At 41.2% G+C, this 19,281-nt stretch overlaps 1 protein-coding gene across 1 annotated transcript; it reads right to left on the minus strand.

Annotated features, from left to right (window-relative positions):
• Positions 1–24: 24 nt before the first annotated feature.
• LOC139544228 (transitional endoplasmic reticulum ATPase-like) lies at positions 25–18,787 on the minus strand. The gene is made up of 18 exons (XM_071351121.1): positions 18,555–18,787; positions 13,585–13,696; positions 13,208–13,380; positions 12,945–13,087; positions 12,286–12,416; positions 11,918–12,049; positions 11,631–11,733; positions 11,233–11,366; positions 5,295–5,430; positions 4,947–5,059; positions 4,629–4,793; positions 4,273–4,395; positions 2,780–2,992; positions 2,371–2,549; positions 2,007–2,136; positions 1,573–1,728; positions 1,052–1,206; positions 25–548 (listed from the first exon to the last, which is right to left on the minus strand). The coding sequence occupies exons 1-18, from the start codon at positions 18,569–18,571 to the stop codon at positions 443–445; spliced, it is 2,421 nt and encodes an 806-aa protein (XP_071207222.1). The 5' UTR covers positions 18,572–18,787; the 3' UTR covers positions 25–442.
• Between the last annotated feature and the right edge of the window lie 494 nt (positions 18,788–19,281).

Below are 19,281 nucleotides of genomic sequence, written 5' to 3' on the forward strand. Positions count from 1 at the left end.
CAAATTGCAAACTGACATCCACTATTCACGAGTTAATTTGTTTTAATTTCGTACAATTCAATTTAAATGTTTTAAACCCTATATATTCATACATTACAAGTCATAAGCAATTCCCCTCCCTCTAACAGGCTAGTTTTATATCCTTCATTAGTTTCACATATGAAGCCAGATGTACTCACACTGGCTTCTGCCCCCCCTCCTTAAATCCATACAAGGTTTGAAAAAGTCCTGCAAATGCCAGAACACAGACAAGCTGCAACATGCTGTCTAACTATTAAAGGGGGATGAGAAAGGTTTGTAAATAATGGGATTTTTTTTGTTTTAGGTCATGGAAATATTTGTGTATATTGTGCGGCATTGTACAGATTTGCCAGAATGTATATGAGGAAACTTTGGTCCACGGAGTGGTTGTGTTTTGGTCCACTGTGGGTCATGGTGTGGTTTAACCATAGAGGTCGTCGTCGTTGTCCTCGTTGAAGACTGTGCCACCGCTGCCACCAGCAGAGCCCTGGCTGGGCCCGGCCCCTGGCGCAGAGTTAGTGGGGAACCTGAGACGAGGACAGGAGAGGAATTGTTTAGCTCATTACAGTACATATCAGGGGGCGCCAGCTTGGTATTGCCAGTACATTCCTTGTGTAAAACACATGGCTTGTTAGCTGTACATAGAATAGACGTATTTTGTAAGAAAAGTTGAATGAACATTCCCAATGGTGGTGTATATGTAACGGATGTGAAATGGCTAGCTAGTTAGCGGTGGTGCGCGCTAGCAGCCTTTCAGTCGGTTACGTCACTTGCTCTGAAACCTAGAAGTAGTGGTTCCCCTTGCTCTGCAAGGGCCGCGGCTTTTGTGGAGCGATGGGTAACGATGCTTCGTGGGTGACTGTTGTTGATGTGTGCAGAGGGTCCCTGGTTCGCGCCCGTGTCGGGGCGAGGGGACGGTCTAAAGTTATACTGTTACATTTATAGACTATAAATTATCTAGGATATATGGGAGTGGAGATAGTGGATGATGGTGTTGAATAATACTGTGTATTATGTGCATTTTGCTTACCGGAAACTTCCGAAGCCTCTGCTCTGCTGTAACGTCTGGGCGAACATCTCGTATTTGCGGATGTCGTTGTCGCTGACGGAGCGGCGGGCGAAACGCATGGCCTCCTCAAAGTGGTCCTTACGGATCTCTGGGACAGGGTCGTCCTCCTCCACCTCCTGTGGGGGCAAGAGGGATAGAAAGAGGTGAAGGGGGGGTTAAAGAATGTATCTATAAAATACAATCACGCCTTCTCTTCCTTCGGTATGTGTGTAAATCAGTTTAAGGTTAAATGCATCATCCCTTCTCCCTTGCAAAATAAATACTTCCTGTGTATCCATAATGAATAGAAATCAAAGTGTCCCAGTTGATTTACTCAGTCATTTAATATTGAATACAGCAATGTTGTTTTGTGTCTTCCTGAAATTAAATCTGCTGGTGATAAGCCCAGATCCTACATTACCCAGGCTTCAACATGCACAAAGTTAGCTATAGTCTAGACTGCGTCATTGAACAAATACAGATTCATTAGTGACTAAACTCACCATGGCTGAGGGGTTGGTCTGCCTCTCCCTCTCCCTCCTGATCTCGTTCTCGATGGACTCCCTGATGGCCATCTTACAGGCCCTCTGGCAGATCTCTGTCAGGTCAGCTCCAGAGAAACCATTGGTCATCTTGGCCAAGAAATCCAGGTCCACATCCTTTAATCATACAGGGGTAGAGGGAGTATTAAAACAACTTCCAGACAAAGATCAAACAGTAAATGGGATTATAAAATACATTTATGTTTCACACACACAGCAATTTCCATATCAACAACTTTTCCCACAAACCCATTTTCTACCCATTACATGTAGCCCAGCCTGGAATGAAGACATTTAATGAGCCCCAACCCCTCAAATCAGAACATGCTGACCGAGGTGGGAAAAACAGTTCAGTCAGCGCATGGCCAGATACACATATAAATAGAGAGGCTTGCCTTGGCGATTGGTGACTTCCTGAGGTTGGCTCCGAGGATGTTGATGCGGGACTTCTCATCTGGCAGGGGGATGTAGATGAGCTGGTCCAGTCTGCCGGGCCTCAGGATGGCCGGGTCGATGATATCAGGCCTAGTACGGCACACAGTTTAGTCATTTAGCTTAACCTACATTTCTATCTCATTTTACAGTACCTTATTGTCCACCTAAGAACAAAGTGCAATCAACTGACGTCGGGAAGACTACCACATATCATCATTGCAAGTAAAACCATAAAATATTGCGTAGAGCAGCAAGCCTAGTGCTATAAATGTTTTTTAAACTCAGATTAACAGTGAAGCAGAGTAAGGGGTGAAGATGGCCAACCTGTTGGTGGCGCCAATGATGAAGACGTTCTTCTTGCTGGACATGCCGTCCATCTCCGTCAGGATCTGGTTGATGACGCGGTCGGCTGCTCCGCCACCATCACCCGCGTTGCCGCCACGCGCCTTGGCGATGGAGTCCAGCTCGTCAAAGAAGAGCACGCAGGGGGCGGCCTGGCGAGCCTGGAAGATCGAGGGTTTAGGAGGGTACGATATAGGTTCATTGGGGCACACAACAGAAAACGTTTTGCAATGGAAAAGGAGAATAAGCATTTCACATTTATTAACCATCTTTTGTGCATGTGTAACACACAAATTAGATGTCATACAATTGATTTAAAAAAAAAAAATACAACATAAAATACAGGTAAATATGAGGTTAGAGGGATCTTGATAAATCGGTTTAGCCTTACCTTGTCGAAGATCTCTCGGACATTGGCCTCAGACTCGCCGAACCACATGGTGAGCAACTCGGGCCCTTTGATGGAGATGAAGTTGGCCTGGCACTCGTTGGCGATGGCCTTGGCCAGCAGGGTCTTACCACAACCTGGGGGTCCGTAGAACAACACGCCCTTGGATGGGGTCATGCCGAACTTCAAGAACTTGTCTGGGTGCTCCACTGGGTACTGAAGAGAAGAAGAAAAGAAGATCGTGAAGGTTAGACAAACCATTAATTAAGCTTTTCACATGAGAGTTCCAAATATCTCTAACGGTCGCCTCAGCAGGAGTTATTTTATGCACGTGATGTCAGAATGCACTCACTGTTCCACAATGTGATAATTAGCTGCCTGCTAATTGTCTATAGGCTATTTTTGCACAAATTGGAAAATTCTGTTTGGTGCTTGCATTGCCTTGCTTGATGTTTTCCTTACAAATAATAACTTTGGACATGTGTGCGTTCCTATCAAAGTTAGTGCCTTATTTCTTGTATATCGTGTTGTCGTTTCTACTGTAGCATACAGTAGGTATGTATGGAGCATAATGTATTTACAGTTTTATTCACATGTTTTCAATTATTGCATAGATTGTAATGGACACCTATGATGTGTGTAAAATACTTTTTTGAATGTTCTACTGATTATAATGAGCTAATGCTAAGCTATTTGCCAGCTATGTGTGGCGCCATGTTTGTTGACATCATACAATGCATTCTGGGTGTCACGTAAACGTCTGTCAGACAAAAGATGTTATGAGGTGAAGGTTAAACTTCCCGGAAGTGAATGAAGGGAAGTGAATTATCGTAGACGACACACCCTCGTCAACATGCATACTTGCAAACAGACCAAACTCCTCGTATCTTTGGTTGACACGAAAAAACAAACATGGCGGAGCGCACAAACTACCCATGGTCTGATTACTTACGATTTCTAGAAAGTGATTTACTCAATTATTTAGATCAATTGTGAGCTCACGTGATGAATTATTTATAGTAATTGCTATTAGCTAATTCATATTGTGGTTTGACAGCCGAGAGTTATCTAAATACGCCAATCCTTCCTCAGTTAGCGCTAGGACTAATGTAGGCTACATTTTCCGGTTTGGATGATTGTGTATGCTATCGCTACTTCTGTGAATGTCTGAAAATTACAATAAACTGGTCACGTTCAGGACATAACTTTTTAAGGACTGTTTGTGCCAAATGTTTCTGTGAGGGGAAAAAAGTGTGGCTAGCTCAAATGCTGACTGTTGCGTCATCAAAACTGGACGTTCTAAATAAGCGGTCTAATCGTACGCTGCAGAGGACCATTGTAGAAAATGTAGAATGATAACACCTGTGAAGGGATTCATCATTCAGACTCCTCACTCTTTCAATGAATGATACAAAATCAACAAATTACATTAGCTTTCATGGTATATAAATCTGCATCTCATCAGTAACATACCCCACGACTAGAACATGGCCTACCTGTACGAGCTCCTGGAGTTCCCTCTTGACATCTTCCAGACCACCGATGTCCTCCCAGCTGATGTTGGGCACCTCCACCACAGTCTCTCTCAGGGCAGATGGGTTGCTCTGGCTCAGAGCCCACTGAAACACAACCCACATACAACTGGTTAGTCCAGCTGGCTTAACGATTCTCTGCTACGACTGGTTCTAATGCTCAATAGGTACTGCTGTCCTCAGACCATTAGCAAAAAGACAAATACTGGATGCTGCAGATTTGCATAGTGATGAAAAACAGAAGGGTGAATAAAGTTCTCAGTGCAGTAGAAGCTACTTTGAGTGCTGTGTGTGTTGGAGAAAATAATCCAGTTCATTACTCTGAAGTCGTCCATGGTGACGGCAAGGGAGTTCATGACCTCTGCGTCGATGGTCTCGTCCTCAAGGTCAATGAGATCCATCTTCTTCCTGATGGCCTGCAGAGCGGCTTCAGAGCACAGAGCAGCCAGGTCAGCACCCACGTGGCCGTGAGTCTGATTGGCAACCTGGAGGACACAGACAGACATGGTCACACATACAGTATCAACATGGCAGGGACTTCACTTAAACCCACTCACAACTTTTCATTCTACCTTACATACACAAAATGTTTAATTGACAACCTCACTCTGTAAATTACAGCGGTGTTATACACACACCTGCTCGAGGTCGACGTCGTCGGACAGTTTCATGTTCTTGGTATGGATCTGGAGGATCTCCAGTCTGCCTGTTGCGTCAGGAATGCCAATGTCCACCTCCCTGTCAAAACGCCCTGAGAAACATCACACAGTTAAGGTCAGCCTCACTAACCAGCATATAAATAGATTCAATTCCATTGTATTTCTGTTACCACCAACCCTGCTGATTCACAAGCAGTAATGACAAAGAATTTAAAAAAAGGATGAAGATATTAGTCAAATACAAGAGACCTCTGGTAAAACTAAGAACTTGATTTAAGAAGTGAAACTGTTACATTCTAGGTCTACAAGTGCACTGAAGGATCTTACCAAATCGCCTGAGGGCGGCGTCAATGCTGTTGGGTCTGTTGGTGGCTGCCATGACGATGACATGAGCACGCTGCTTAAGGCCGTCCATGAGTGTGAGGAGTTGGGACACGATGCGCCTCTCCACCTCACCGTGTGTCTACACAGGACAAAATAGAGGGTTAATTACTTTTTCTGTTGACCCCAAGGAGGTCAAGTTTATGGTAGAGAGTATAAGAGTTTCATCTTATAGAGAATATACTGTAGTGTCATTCAACCCTGGTCCTAGAGACCCAAGTTAAGTTGTATTAGTCATATGTACAGGACACACATGATGTACACCGTCCAACAAAATACTTACTTGCAGGTAGGGCTGGGAATTGATAGGGACCTTATGATACAATATCACGATACTTAGGTGCCGATACAATATATACTGCGATTCTATATGTATTACAATTCGATGTTACAAACAACCAGTGCATTCAGAAAGTATTCAGACCCCTTTGTTACGTAACAGCCTTATTCCAAAATAGATTAAACAGTTTTCCCCCTCAATCGACACACAATACCCCATAATGACAAAGCAAAAACAGGTTCATTTAAATGTTTTACTAAAAAATGAAGTAAACTGATCACATTTACCTAAGTATTCAGACCATTTACTCAGTCCTTTGTTGAAGTACCTTTGGCAGTGATTACAACCTAAAGTCTTCTTGGGTATGACGCTACAAGCTTGGCACACCTGTATTTGGGGGAGTTTCTCCCATTCTTCTCTGCAGATCCTCTCAAGCTCTGTCAGGTTGGCTGGGGAGCTTCGTTGCACAGCTATTTTCAGGTCTCTTCAGAGATGTTCAAGTCCGGGCTCTGGTTGGGCCACTCAAGGACATTCAGACTTCTGCGTTGTCTTGGCTGTGTGCTTAGGGTCGTTGTCCTGTTGGAAGGTGAACCTTCGTCCCAGTCTGAGGACTTGAGCACCCTGGAGCAGGTTTTCATCAGGATCTCTGTACTTTGCTCTGTTCATCTTTGCCTCGATCTTGACTAGTCTCCCAATCCCTGCCGCTGAAAAACATCCCCACAGGATGATGCTGCCACAACCATTCTTCACCGTAGGGATGGTGCCAGGTTTCCTCCAGACGTGACGCTTGGCATTCAGGCCAAATAGTTCAATCTTGGTTTCATCAGACGAGAGAATCTTGTTTCTCATGGTCAGAGTCCTTTAGGTGCTTTTTGGCAAACTCCAAGCGGGCTCTCATGTACCTTTTACCGAGGAGTGTCTTCCCATCTGGTCATCCTCCATAAAGACCCGATGGTTGTCTTTCTGGAAGGTTCTCCCATCCCCACAGAGGAACTCTGGAGCTCTGTCAGAGTGGCCATCGAGTTCCTGACCAAGGCCCTTCTCCCCCGATTGCTAAGTTTCGCCAAGCGGCCAGCTCTTGGAAGTCTTGGTGGTTCCAAACTTCTTCCATGTAAGAATTATGGAGGCCACTGTGTTCTTGGGGACCTTCAATGCTGTAGACATTTTTTGCTACCCTTCCCCAGATCTGTGCCTCGACACAATCCTGTCTTGGAGCGATACGGACAACTCTTCGATCTCATGGCTTGGTTTTTGCTCTGACATACACTGTCAACTGTGGGACCTTATTTAGACAGGTGTGCACCGTTCCAAATGTCCAATCAATTGAATTTACCACAGGTGGATTCCAATCCAGTTGTAGAAACATCAAGGATGACCAATGGAAACAGGATGCACCAGAGTTCAATTTCGAGTCTCGTAGCAAAGAGTCTCAATATTAGAATGTGTTGTCACTTAAGCATCCTACATTTAATATTTTTTGTGTCCATCAGTTATTTTTCCTATTGCCTTTTCTGTTTTTTTTCTCCACGTAAATTTTATATCCTGAGAACTTAAAATATTCTGAGAATATTTTTAACAAGGAGGCATTGAGTTTAATATTATTCAGGTTGAATGCTTCAAAAAGTTAATAGAAAAGGCCATTCAAGACGGTCAAAAGCCTTTTCGGCATCAATAGTCATTATTGATGAATCGCCATTTTGTTTCTTAGCACATTGTATTATACTAAAACATGTTTTTGTATTTGTTTGTAAGGGTCTATTTTTAACTAACCCTGTTTGATTGTGTGTCAAGTCTGGTAATACTTCTGCCATACCGTTGTTTAAGAATTTTGTTATTTTACAGATTTTCCTGGTTTTAATATAACAGTTTGATACATGGAACTCAGAAGCACTGAATTTAATGATGCGTGTTGTCATTTGAATAAATAGGGGCACTACTTTGTCCCAGAATATCAAATAAAATGTTATGGGAAAGCCATCCATCCCTGGTGCTTTTCTCCATGAATGTTTTAATTGTCTAATATATTTATTGTTGGGTGATTTCCATTTTTAGTAATTTTCTGCTGATAGTTGCGTGAAGGTTGTTGAGTCTAAGGCGGCTATAGGATCAGACCAACGGTTATTTTAATAAAGCTTTTAAAATTATTAATAGCATTGTTTCTGATTTAAAGCGTTTGTATCCTTATCCTTTTGAAACTAACTGGTTTGGCGTATTCATTTTGCGAGGTGTTTACCAGGTTTGTTTGCCATTAAATAGTATGCTTTGAGTTTAACCTGTAGTTTTTGGCTCTCTTCAAGGAGTAAATTCCTGCTTAAAATTCAGAAATTGTATTTCCTTCTTTACCATGTAAATCTTTTTTTTTTTTTTAAATGGGCTTTTTCAAAGATGTATTTCTTTGATTTACATTTCTCACTCAAGATTTGACTTTTGCAGAGTATGAGATTAGGAGATTGATAATGTACGCCTTAAAAACATCCCAAATTATGTTGGGGGTCTGCTTTTCTTTGTCCACATTTGTAAAGGTCTTCATTTTTTGTTTACATATATAATAAAATGTAGGGTGAAGATGCGCTGTTCATTCTCCATATTCTGTCACTAAGTGTATTTTCTGTCTGTGTATTTTCTGTTGGTGTAAAAGCATGATACAGGAGAAGGATCCGATATCACTATATTATCGATTTTAGCTCCCAGTATAATGTTGAGTGCATTTCTGGAAAAAGCTATTCTTGAGCTTTTGTTATTTTTTTTGTCTTTTGTAGTTGGGAATAATAATCTCCAGGTGTACTGTAGAGATTGTTTTTCAGCCTCTTTGGAGGTTCCTTGAATCCCTTTTTTAAAATTGTATTTTATTGCCATGTCTAACTAGCTGAATACATGATTTAGGTTACCTGTTAAAATAGTTGCTGGGAGTTTGATTATTACTGAACAAAAAATAAACGCAACATGCAATAATTTCAAAGATTTTACTAAGTTACAGTTCATGTAAAGGAAATCAGTCAATTGAAATTCATTAGGCCCTAATCTATGGATTTCACATGACTGGTAATATAGATATGCATCTGTTGGTCACAGATACCTCAAACAGGTAGGGGCATGGATCAGAAAACCAGTCAGTATCTGGTGTGACCGCCATTTGCTTCATGCAGCGTGACACATCTCCTTCGCATAGAGTTGATCAGGCTTTTGATTGTGACCTGTGGAATGTTGTCCCACTCCTCTTCAATGGCTGTGCGAAGTTGCTGGATATTGGTGGGAACTGGAACACGCTGTCGTGCATGTTAGCAGGCAATATTAACTAAATATGCAGGTTTAAAAATATATACTTGTGTATTGATTTTAAATAAAAGGCATTGATGTTTATGGTTAGGTACATTGGTGCAACGACATTGCTTTTTTCGCAAATGCGCTTGTTAAATCATCACCCGTTTGTCGAAGTAGGCTGTGATTCGATGAGAAATGAACAGGCACCGGATCGATTATATGCAACACAGGACACGCTAGATAAACTAGTTATATCATCAACCATGTGTGGTTAACTAGTGATTATGTTATGATTGTTTTTTATAAGATAAGTTTAATGTTAGCTAGCAACTTACCTTGGCTTCTTGCTGCCCTCGCGTAACAGGTAGTCAGCCTGCCACGCAGGCTCCTCGTGGAGTGCAATGTAAGGCAGGTGGTTAGAGCGTTGGACTAGTAACCGGAAGGTTGCAAAAACGAATCCCCGAGCTGACAAGGTAAAAATCTGTCGTTCTGCCCCTAAACAAGGCAGTTAACCCGCAGTTCCTTTTTTAAAATCGGCAAATCGGTATCCAAAAATACCGATTACCGATTGTTATGAAAACTTGAAATCGGCCCTAATTAATCGGTCGACCTCTACTCTCCACCCTCCCTTCTTCTGACACATTTACACCCATACATGGACTTACTCATCCATTCTCCTTCATTCACATACAACATATACCCTTATGCATCCATACCCATTCCCCCCCCCCCCTACACATATCCACCCTCCTTCACACTCCCATTTATATGCACAGGCAAACATCCATCCACCCACCCACAGAATAGTTATTGACATACATGCTATATTTCCTTTTTTGTATTTTCTTTTCAGTGTCCATGTAACCCATTGGCATCAGCTACTTCTATCGTTACTTCCTGGAGAAGAACTGTTACTTGGGGAAAGTATAATATGGTATTGGGGGAGGGGGAAAGAATATTGTATGTGACGCCCAAGATCAGGTTATTGTATGTAGCCTAGTGTGCTTATCACTTTTTCCCGATCCTTCCTCTCCTCAGGGCAGGTGGCTCTCCTTCAACAGGAAAGGTTTCTTGTAGCTTGTTTAGGGCTTCATCAGTGCTTGTGAATTCCTTCCTTTGCGTTCTCTTCCAGTGATTGATGGGAATGTAATCCTTGCGGGTTTTTTCTCAGCCTAGCAGACAGGTCCTGGATGAATCGAATGGACTAGCCATGGATTTTGATCTCCTTTCACCCCTGTGCAGTCAGCATGTTGACTTTGGTCTGATAGTTCCACAGCTTGACGATTACCATGCGAGGGTATTTAGCGAGGGTATTTCTGTTTCACGCCATCCTATGCTATCGTTCCAGATCCTCTGGTGATATATTCACGTCAAGTTCCTTTTATCAATTTGACCACGTAGCTGGAAACGTCTCCCTTTTCCTCGTCTTCCGGCAGGACAATATTCTCCTGTTTCGTCTCATTCTGATTTCTTGCTGATACAATTAATCTAAAGTTTGCAACTTTGTTTCCAGAAGGCTAATTTTGTGGTCTTGTTCATTCATGCACACACCTTGTATGTGCATGTATGACACAATAGACTACTTTTTTAACAGCTTGTAGCAGTTTGTTTGTTTTGATGGACATTGAGAGCATTTTAGCTATGTTTTCCTGGATATCCTTTAGCTGTTCATTACCATCGTTTGCATCTCCAAGTTGCTCCTTGTCTTTTCCTCTGGGGGAAGCCATGGCTTGTTTAATTAGTGTCGTCGCGTTCGCTTGACCAACTGATTGGGTTGCTGTTGTACATAACTGACCTCTCACTCTGTCCCAGTTGCTTGGGGATATATTGATTTTTAGAGGCTTGATTTAAAAACTTTGTTGTCTGGCTTCTACATATAACCAGTTTTATCGGTACAAAACTGAGCTACTCACACCCCATGCATCCTATCGGTACGCACATGCGCCTCTCCACTACTACTTGCAGGTTCCTTCTCGACAATGCAACTTTTAGAAATAATAAAAGATAAGAATACGAACACAGTAAATGGCTCAGGAGAATAAACATTTTAGCATAAGTATCACAAATGTTCAACTGGGCGTGCAGGCTTTTGTTCTAGCCCTGTGCTACCACACCTGATTCAACTCAAAAAAAGTGTTTGCGCTGGGCTTGAAAAAAAGCCTGCACACCCTGTGGGCCTCCAGGGTTGTGTTCAGTAGGACACATTGTAGCAAAACTTGAGTTCAGGTAGTACCTTCCCGTTTCACTCAGTTTCAAAACTTTCTCCCTAACGAACATGACTTGGGACAGGATTGAAGAACATTGGTCTATTGGATGAGAAGGAAACTGTATCAGAAGACCTACCTTTTCTCTTTTTGGTGCAATGGCGTCCAGTTCATCAATGAAGATGATGGCAGGGGCATTCTTCTCAGCCTCCTCGAAGGCCTTCCTCAGGTTACTCTCAGACTCTCCGGCCAGTTTACTCATGATCTCAGGCCCTGAAACATTTAGCAGGCACAAGTTCAACTATTAGGAAACATCCTGACAACAAACACACTGAATGTGTAATTCTGACCATCAATGAACAACAGATTTAGGGTCAATCAATTAAAAATTCAGTCAGTTGCATTGAGATTCCAACTAAAAACATGTAAGTATTTTTAATGGAATTTCAATCCACTTCATGCATTGACTGAATTTAAATGGAATTTAACGAAATGCTGATGAAAAATTGCAAAAGCTTTTGTCCTTCAGTCTCTCACCATTTATAAGGAAAAAGAAGGCTCCAGTCTCATTTGCCACAGCACGGGCGATCAGAGTCTTTCCTGTTCCAGGGGGCCCGTACAGCAGGATTCCCCTTGGAGGCTGAATGAAAATTAGAAGTGATAAAAAATGTTTTACATGAAAATGTAATTCAACAGCAATTCATTCACCTGCATAAACAAACCAAATCAAAATGTATGGTTAAAACAAGAAACTAGTTTTAGGCATTTATCTAATAATTGTACACAAGGTTTGACGTGAAGGATGAGAGGTGTATTTAGCTCACCTTGACACCGATGGCCTTGAACAGTGCTGGGTGTCTCAGGGGCAGCTCCACCATCTCCTTAATCTGGGCCAGCTGCTTCCTCACACCACCAATGTCATCATAGCCAACCTCATTCAGAGACTCCTCTTCATCCTAAACACAGAAATAGATGTGGTTAGTAAAGCATAAGAAACTAGGGCAAAAGGCTACAGATGGCATACAAATGTAAGAAATAGTTTTCTACGATCAGGAAAAAATCGAATTCCTGAATAATCAAGAAAAATCCCATTTCTGAAAACTCCAGCTTTGATGTTAACTTGCTCTCATGCACAAGATCCAACTGAAGATATAGAAAACTGCAGCAGTACTGGTACTGAATATAGCCGTACCTCTCGTTTGATAGGCTCCCCCTCACAGTGGATGACTGTGTCTGGGGCCACGATGCAGTAGGGGTTGGGGTCCGTCTCCACTACCTTGAACTCCACAGCTCGCATTCCTCCCCTCACCAGGAAGATGTCCCCTACAAACAGAGATTAAGCATTGACCCACATGCTTAATCCTCTGGCCTTGGCGTTTTTCATAATCATATTGTGAGACACACTGGCTGTGCCAGCAAACAAGGGTTGTTCAGTACACACAAATCGGAAGAAAACTCTGAATCGAAGTGAAACAGGGAGGGACCATCTGTACTTATCAAATTAAAAAAATACTTGTTTTCCATTAAGAAATCATGCCTTAATGAACATGACCCTGAACATATTCTGGAGTACAGTACATGTTCAAGTGGAAGAAGTACCTCCTCAGTTTCAAAACGTTTTATCCCATATGGTCACTGCCTTAGCAGGTTGTCCTTCGGATCACAGTTTCCCAAACTCGGTCCTGGGCCCATCCTGGTTGTATGTTTTGGTTTTTGCCCTAGCACTACATAGCTGATTAAAATAACCAACTGATCATCAATCTTTGATTATTTAAATTAGCTGTGTGGTGCTAGGACAAAAAACTAAACATGCAGGGGGGGGCCACAGGACCGAGTTTGGATCACTGTTACCTTTCCTGATGGGCCTGTAGGCCTCCAGGAAGTAGGGCTTGAGGTAGACCTCAAACAGGTTCCCTGTGATCCCCTCCACAGTGTCATCAATGGGCAGAACGTGGATCCGCTTCCCGTACTTCACGTCTGGGCATGGCTGAATACTGTGGGACCACCAAAATAATTAATTATGTCAGGGCTTTACTGTACATTGAAGGAGGAGCAGAGGTCTGGTTTTACACATGATGCTGCATTGATGCCAAAGTTATCCAGTTCCATCTCACCTGATAACATCTCCCAGGCGGACTCTTAGGTTGTTGCGGACCACTCTGTTCATGCGGACCTTCTCGTCGGAGCAGGTGTCATCAGAGAGCACGATGCAGACCGTCTCCCGTCTCTTCTTTCCTTTCATCAGCACTGTGTCTCCCCTGAACAACTGCAACTCGTCCATCTTGGCCTAGGGCAGGACAGAAGAATCAGTCAGACACTAAATCCTATTGATTTAACATAGAACCTCCCACAGTGAAGATGTAACAGTCTAACACAGCCCGCACAACTGGAACAAGTGAGTTACCGGTGAAATAAATATGTATCACTCAGTGCAGACTGGGGGTTCACTAAAATGTCCCAGCCCCATTCATTCACCCCACTAATGACTCACCTGAGACAGCGAGACCACACTGTTGTCCTCATTGAGAGATTCATCCACAACCAACCGGTTAGGCCTGGTCTTTTGCTTTAAAATCGCTGTGGATAGATCATCATTTTTCGATCTGAGGGAAAATCAAAGAGATGCTAAATATATCAGCTGGCAAGATGTAACATACTTGATCATTAAACCTGGGAGTACATATTGACAAGCTAGTTGACTGTTGGAAAGTTTTGCTAAGCGATAAAAGGGTTTCCTTTTAATCCTTAGTGTGATGTAATGAGCTTATTATATCAAATCAACTGTAGTCTCTTTGGGTGAAAAGTAAAGTGTGCCTACTGACTAGAGATAGAAACTTAGAATAACTATTGGCCAGTTGCTTTCAGTTTCTAATTATACAGTAGTGAAACTAACTACTAGAATGGGCAGCCATTCTATTTTGATGGGTTTTGAAATGTAATCTGCCACACTGTTAGCTAGTTAGCAGAGTTAACAGGAAAGTAGAGTATTATTCCTTTTATGAACAATAAAACAAATAGAAAAACAGAAATATACAAACGGTAAACAAACAGACACAGGGGTATTAAATGTGGAGATACATTTTCAATTTGTCAAAAAATATTATGGTATGTATTGCTTTTTTGATTTTAAACTTACTGATCATTTCAAACTAATGTTTCAATTGTATCTTAAACAATGTGAAGACGGGTTTGTTCTCCGCCCACTTCATTTTATGGATAAAGAATCTTCCATGAAAAATAAACATTAACAATGAAAGTTCAAATCGGGGTCCATATCATTTGGATCAAAATAAAAGTATTTCAAATTTACATTAATAGTAGTTTATTTTAAAAGAAAATCTTCTAACTCACTACAATCTTCTGAAATAAGAACAGTCCCAAAATAAATGGTCAAGAGTCTCTGGGACAACTATAAAATGCACATTTGTTATCAATAGCCATTTTTAATCTGTGTACAATAAAAGGTCTTAACGGGGTAGATTCTATGAATGAGTTTGTATGATACTTTCACCTTATTAGATATACAATATTTCCCAGACAACAAGACTTTGTTCCAGTTCACTTGTCCTAGGGCTACATTCCAGTATATTCCAGCAGAGGGAATAGTAACATCTTGACAGAGATTTCATTACACAGTGCATTCGGAAAGTATTCAGACCCTTTGACATTTTGTTATGTTAAAAACATGTTTTTCCTCATCTACACACAATACCCCATAATCACAAAGCAAAAACAGGTTTGGACATTTTTGGAAATGTATTAAAAATAAAACATACCTTATTTAATTAAGTTTTCAAACCCTTTGCTATGAGACTCGAAATTGAACTCGCGTACATCCTGTTTCCATTGATCATCCTTGAGATGTTTCTACAACTTGATTGGAGTCCACCTGTGGTCAATTCAATTGACTGGACATGATTTTAAAAGGCATACCTGTCCGTATAAAAGGTTCCACAGTTGACAATGCAGGTCAGAGCAAAAACCAAGCCGTAAGGTTGAAGGAATTGTCCGTAGCGCTCCGAGACAGGATTGTGTTGAGGCACAGATCTGGGGAAGGGTACCAAACAATTTCTGCAGCATTGAAGGTCACCAAGAACACAGTGGCCTCCATCATTCTTAAATGGAAGAAGTTTGGAACCACCAAGACTCTTCCTAGAGCTGGCCGCCAGGCCAAACTGAGTAATCGGGGGGAGAAGGGCCTTGGTCAGGAACTCGATGGTCACTCTGACAGAGCTCCAGAGTTCCTCTGTGGGGATGGGAGAACCTTCCAGGAACACAACGATCAAGCCTTTATGGTAGAGTGGCCAGATGGGAAGACACTCCTCAGTAAAAGGCACATGAGAGCCCGCTTGGATTTTGACAAAAAGCACCTAAAGGACTCTGACCATGAGAAACAAGATTCTCTCGTCTGATGAAACCAATATTTAACTATTTGGCCTGAATGCCAAGCTTCACGTCTGGAGGAAACCTGGCACCAACCCTACAGTGAAGAATGGTTGTGGCAGCATCATCCTGTGGGGATGTTTTTCAGCGGCAGGGACTGGGAGACTAGGCAGGATCGAGGGAAAGATGAACAGAGCAAAGTACAAAGAGATCCTTGATGAATACTTGCACCTGAGCACTCAGGACCTCAGACTGGGGTGAAGGTTCGCCTTCCAACAGGACAACGACCCTAAGCACACAGCCTAGACAACTCAGGAGTGGCTTCGGGACAAGTCTCTGAATGTCCTTGAGTGGTCCAGCCAGAGCCTGGACTTGAACCCGATCTAACATCTCTGGAGAGACCTGAAAATAGCTGTGCAGCGATGCTCCCCATCCAACCTGACAGAGCTTGAGAGGATCTGCAGAGAATGGGAGAAACTCCCCAAATACAGGTGTGCCAATCTTGTAGCGTCATACCCAACAAGACTCGAGGCAGTAATCGCTGCCAAAGGTGCTTCAACAAAGTACTGAGTAAAGGGTCTGAATACTTATGTAAATGTTTTTTTATTTTCAATACATTTACAAACATTTCTAAAAACCTGTTTTTGCTTTGTTATAATGGGGTATTGTGTGTAGATTGAGGGAGAAAACAATTCAATCCATTTTAGAATAAGGCTGTAATGTAACAATGTGGGAAAAGTGAAGTAGTTTCCGAATGCACTGTGTGTGTGTGTGTGTGTGTGTGTGTGTGTGTGTGTAAAATGTAAATTCCTTCTAGCTGAATTGATGCTACAAAATCCTCAGCAGTTGCACTTTGAGTATTGTTATATTCTCCTGAAAGAAGAATAGCACCTTTTTAACTATTTGAAACTCCTCAGTAGTGAATGTAACATTGTGTGTTCTCATGAATTCTGGATAATCATATGGTTGTCCATCATTATTTGATAACTGTTTAACCCAGATAATGCTGTTGTCAAACTAGTTCTGGAAAAACAAAGACTTGTTTTTGTATGTCTATATTATCACAGCTTGTATATCTACTATGTGGGGAAAAGTTGTTTGTACATAAGGTTCCAAGTTAGAAGTACTTGTTTATTAAAGTTAGCAAGCTTAATAGGGATCTTAGCCACATCAAAGTTGCATTTGAGTAAAAATTCTAGACCACCAATCTGTTGGAATATTAAATTAGGGATTATATTCCAAATGCAATCCTTATTTCTTAAATTGTTTTGTATGCATTTGATCTTAAAGATTATATTTGAGGTTTTAAAATCCTGAGCATTCAACCCTCCCTCACTTTGGGTACTACATATTACAGCTTTTCTCAAATAATAAGGTTAATTCCTCCATATGAAGTTAAAGAATTTAGGATCAACCATTTTAGTTACTGACAGACGAACATCCAAGTTAAGGGAGGTATAAACTAATCTGGACAGACCTTCAGATTTTGACGAAAGTACACATCCAGATAAAGATCACTTAATAACCAGGAGTTAAATATTTTTACAATTTTCTCTACAATAGGAGAGAAATTTAAGTTGGCCCTTTCTGATCTTTGCAAACTTTAATACCAAGATATGTGATCACATCTTTTACATGGATATTACATAGAGTTTAAGTCACATCTTTTCAACACGAATAATTCACCTTTCCTAATATTCAGAGATAAACCAGATACATGTGAGAAGGCATTAATACACTCAATCGCTGTCGTGACTTCATTATGATCTTACAAAAAAAAAGTGGTGTCCTCAACCAATTGTTAACATTTTCTCTTTATCTTGTATCTGAATACCTCTAAAACTATCCTTATTGATATGAAGTGCCATAACTTGTGACCAATACAAATAAGGAGAAATTGGGCATCCTTATTTAATTCTGCGTCTAATATCGAATCTCAGAGGTTCCATGGGATAATGTAAGAGCTGTTGCTATTATTATAAAGTTTCACATTGAAAATATTGACCAAAACCAAAAAAAATACTCTCAAAAATAGGTGTTCAACTGTATCAAAAGCCTTGTAAATTCTACAAATAAAATAAAGCCATCTTCCATAATGTGCTCAATGTAATCTATCAAGTCCAACACTAGTCGGATATTATTACATATGGCTGCCCTTCATAAAACCAGACTGGGTATCATCAATGATTTGGTCAATACCCTTTTAAAGTCTTTCTGCAAAGATGGATGCAAGTAGTTTTCCATCATTGTTCATTAATATGATTGGTCTCCAATTTTCTATCATAGGATCTTTGTTTGGTTTGTGGATTACAGAAATTAGGCCTTGTCATAGAAATAGGCAGGACCCCTAAATCAATTGCCTCCTTCAAGACATTAAATATAAATTCAACAATATCCTAGAGGAGAGGACAGTAGTAGTAGCTATTAGGTACCATATAACTAACTACATAAGATGTATATTTACTCTTGAACGGGAAAAAGGGAGCATCACTGGTGTTTACTGTACAAAATGCTAATGTTTTGCTAAACGTTTACATCAAATTCAGCTGTGCAGGCCCCACATGACACAGCAAGAAAAACTGCGAGAGCTAGTGGACAGTCATTAGCACGAGTTTGCTAATGTAGGTAGCTATAGCAAATTCACTGTCAAATTAGCAAACGTTAGCTAGATACATACATCACTTAGCAAATGTTGGCACAACATGACAAACACATTCATGTCACTGTCAGTTAGCTAGCTACGTAGCTAACGTTAACTACCTAAGCTGCTAGCTAACAGTTTGGTAGATGGCTGGCTTTTATTTTTGACATGGCTAGCTAAAGTTAGCTTGCTAACCGGCACTGGTATAATCTTGCGGCCATAACTCGGTGGAACAGTATTATTTGCATGTATTCTGTTCTCTTTTACTAGCTACATCCATATAAAACACATACCGATCTTAGCTAAAAGGTAGCGTTAGTAGCTAGCTAGTTATTTGTACTAGAAACCGAAAGCTAGCTAACAAAGCGAACGTTATTGGTTACCGGATTCTATCTAGGTAAAGTTAAAACCAAGATTAGTTAGCAACGCCAACTTACTCTCCACCTGAAGCCATGGTGCTCCGCTTGGTATGTCCAACAAATAAAACCTGATTTTCTTCCTCTTCTCGTGTGTTTCTCTTCAGTGAGTGCAACACCAACAGCTAACTCTGGGTGCGTTCGTAAATTCACACTGGAGGGCCAGCGAGCGATAAGTGTGTTCGTAAATTCATATAAATTATTCTGCGCTCTGGCACACAGACGAGAGTTCTCTGAAATCGGAGTAGATAGCCAGAGTGAATTTACGAACGCACCCTCTGATCGGCGCTGCTGTTGACATTATGCCATAGGTGACGTGGTTCCAAATTCAGATGAGACTTCAAAGTTATTGATAATGCTTTGATTGTGAAGCATAACCTAGACAGGGATTCTTATTAAAAACACTTATATGACTATCCATCATTGATGTCTGGGAAACAAACATGTGCTTTTTCTGGCCAAAGGTTTTATTTATTTATATATAATGCTTTTGAGGGCCTTTCAGTGAGTAGGCCAACTAAATATGGCTTCTGAGGATAATTGATACACTTAAATTGCTGTATTTTATCATTACTTCAAATCACTTGGGAAAAAGTGAGTCAGTGAGATATCCAGCATTTTGCAGTAAAAAGTGAACACTTAATTTGTGCTCATTTGAAGTGTTTACTGGATTATCTTGGTATGTGACCCTCATCTAGTCTGGCTGACACCAGCTCTGTGTAGTCACGTGGGTCACACCAGCCAGGCT

Source organism: Salvelinus alpinus, chromosome 18, assembly GCF_045679555.1.
Source record: "Salvelinus alpinus chromosome 18, SLU_Salpinus.1, whole genome shotgun sequence".
Taxonomy (NCBI): domain Eukaryota; kingdom Metazoa; phylum Chordata; class Actinopteri; order Salmoniformes; family Salmonidae; genus Salvelinus; species Salvelinus alpinus.

Excerpts from the sequence above, each read along its gene's own strand:
- LOC139544228 (XM_071351121.1), bottom strand. Across the intron at positions 4,396-4,628 it reads TCACCATGGACGACTTCAGA|TGGGCTCTGAGCCAGAGCAA; the intron begins GTAATGAACTGG and ends GTTGTGTTTCAG. Across the intron at positions 549-1,051 it reads AGAGGCTTCGGAAGTTTCCG|GTTCCCCACTAACTCTGCGC; the intron begins GTAAGCAAAATG and ends TCCTCGTCTCAG.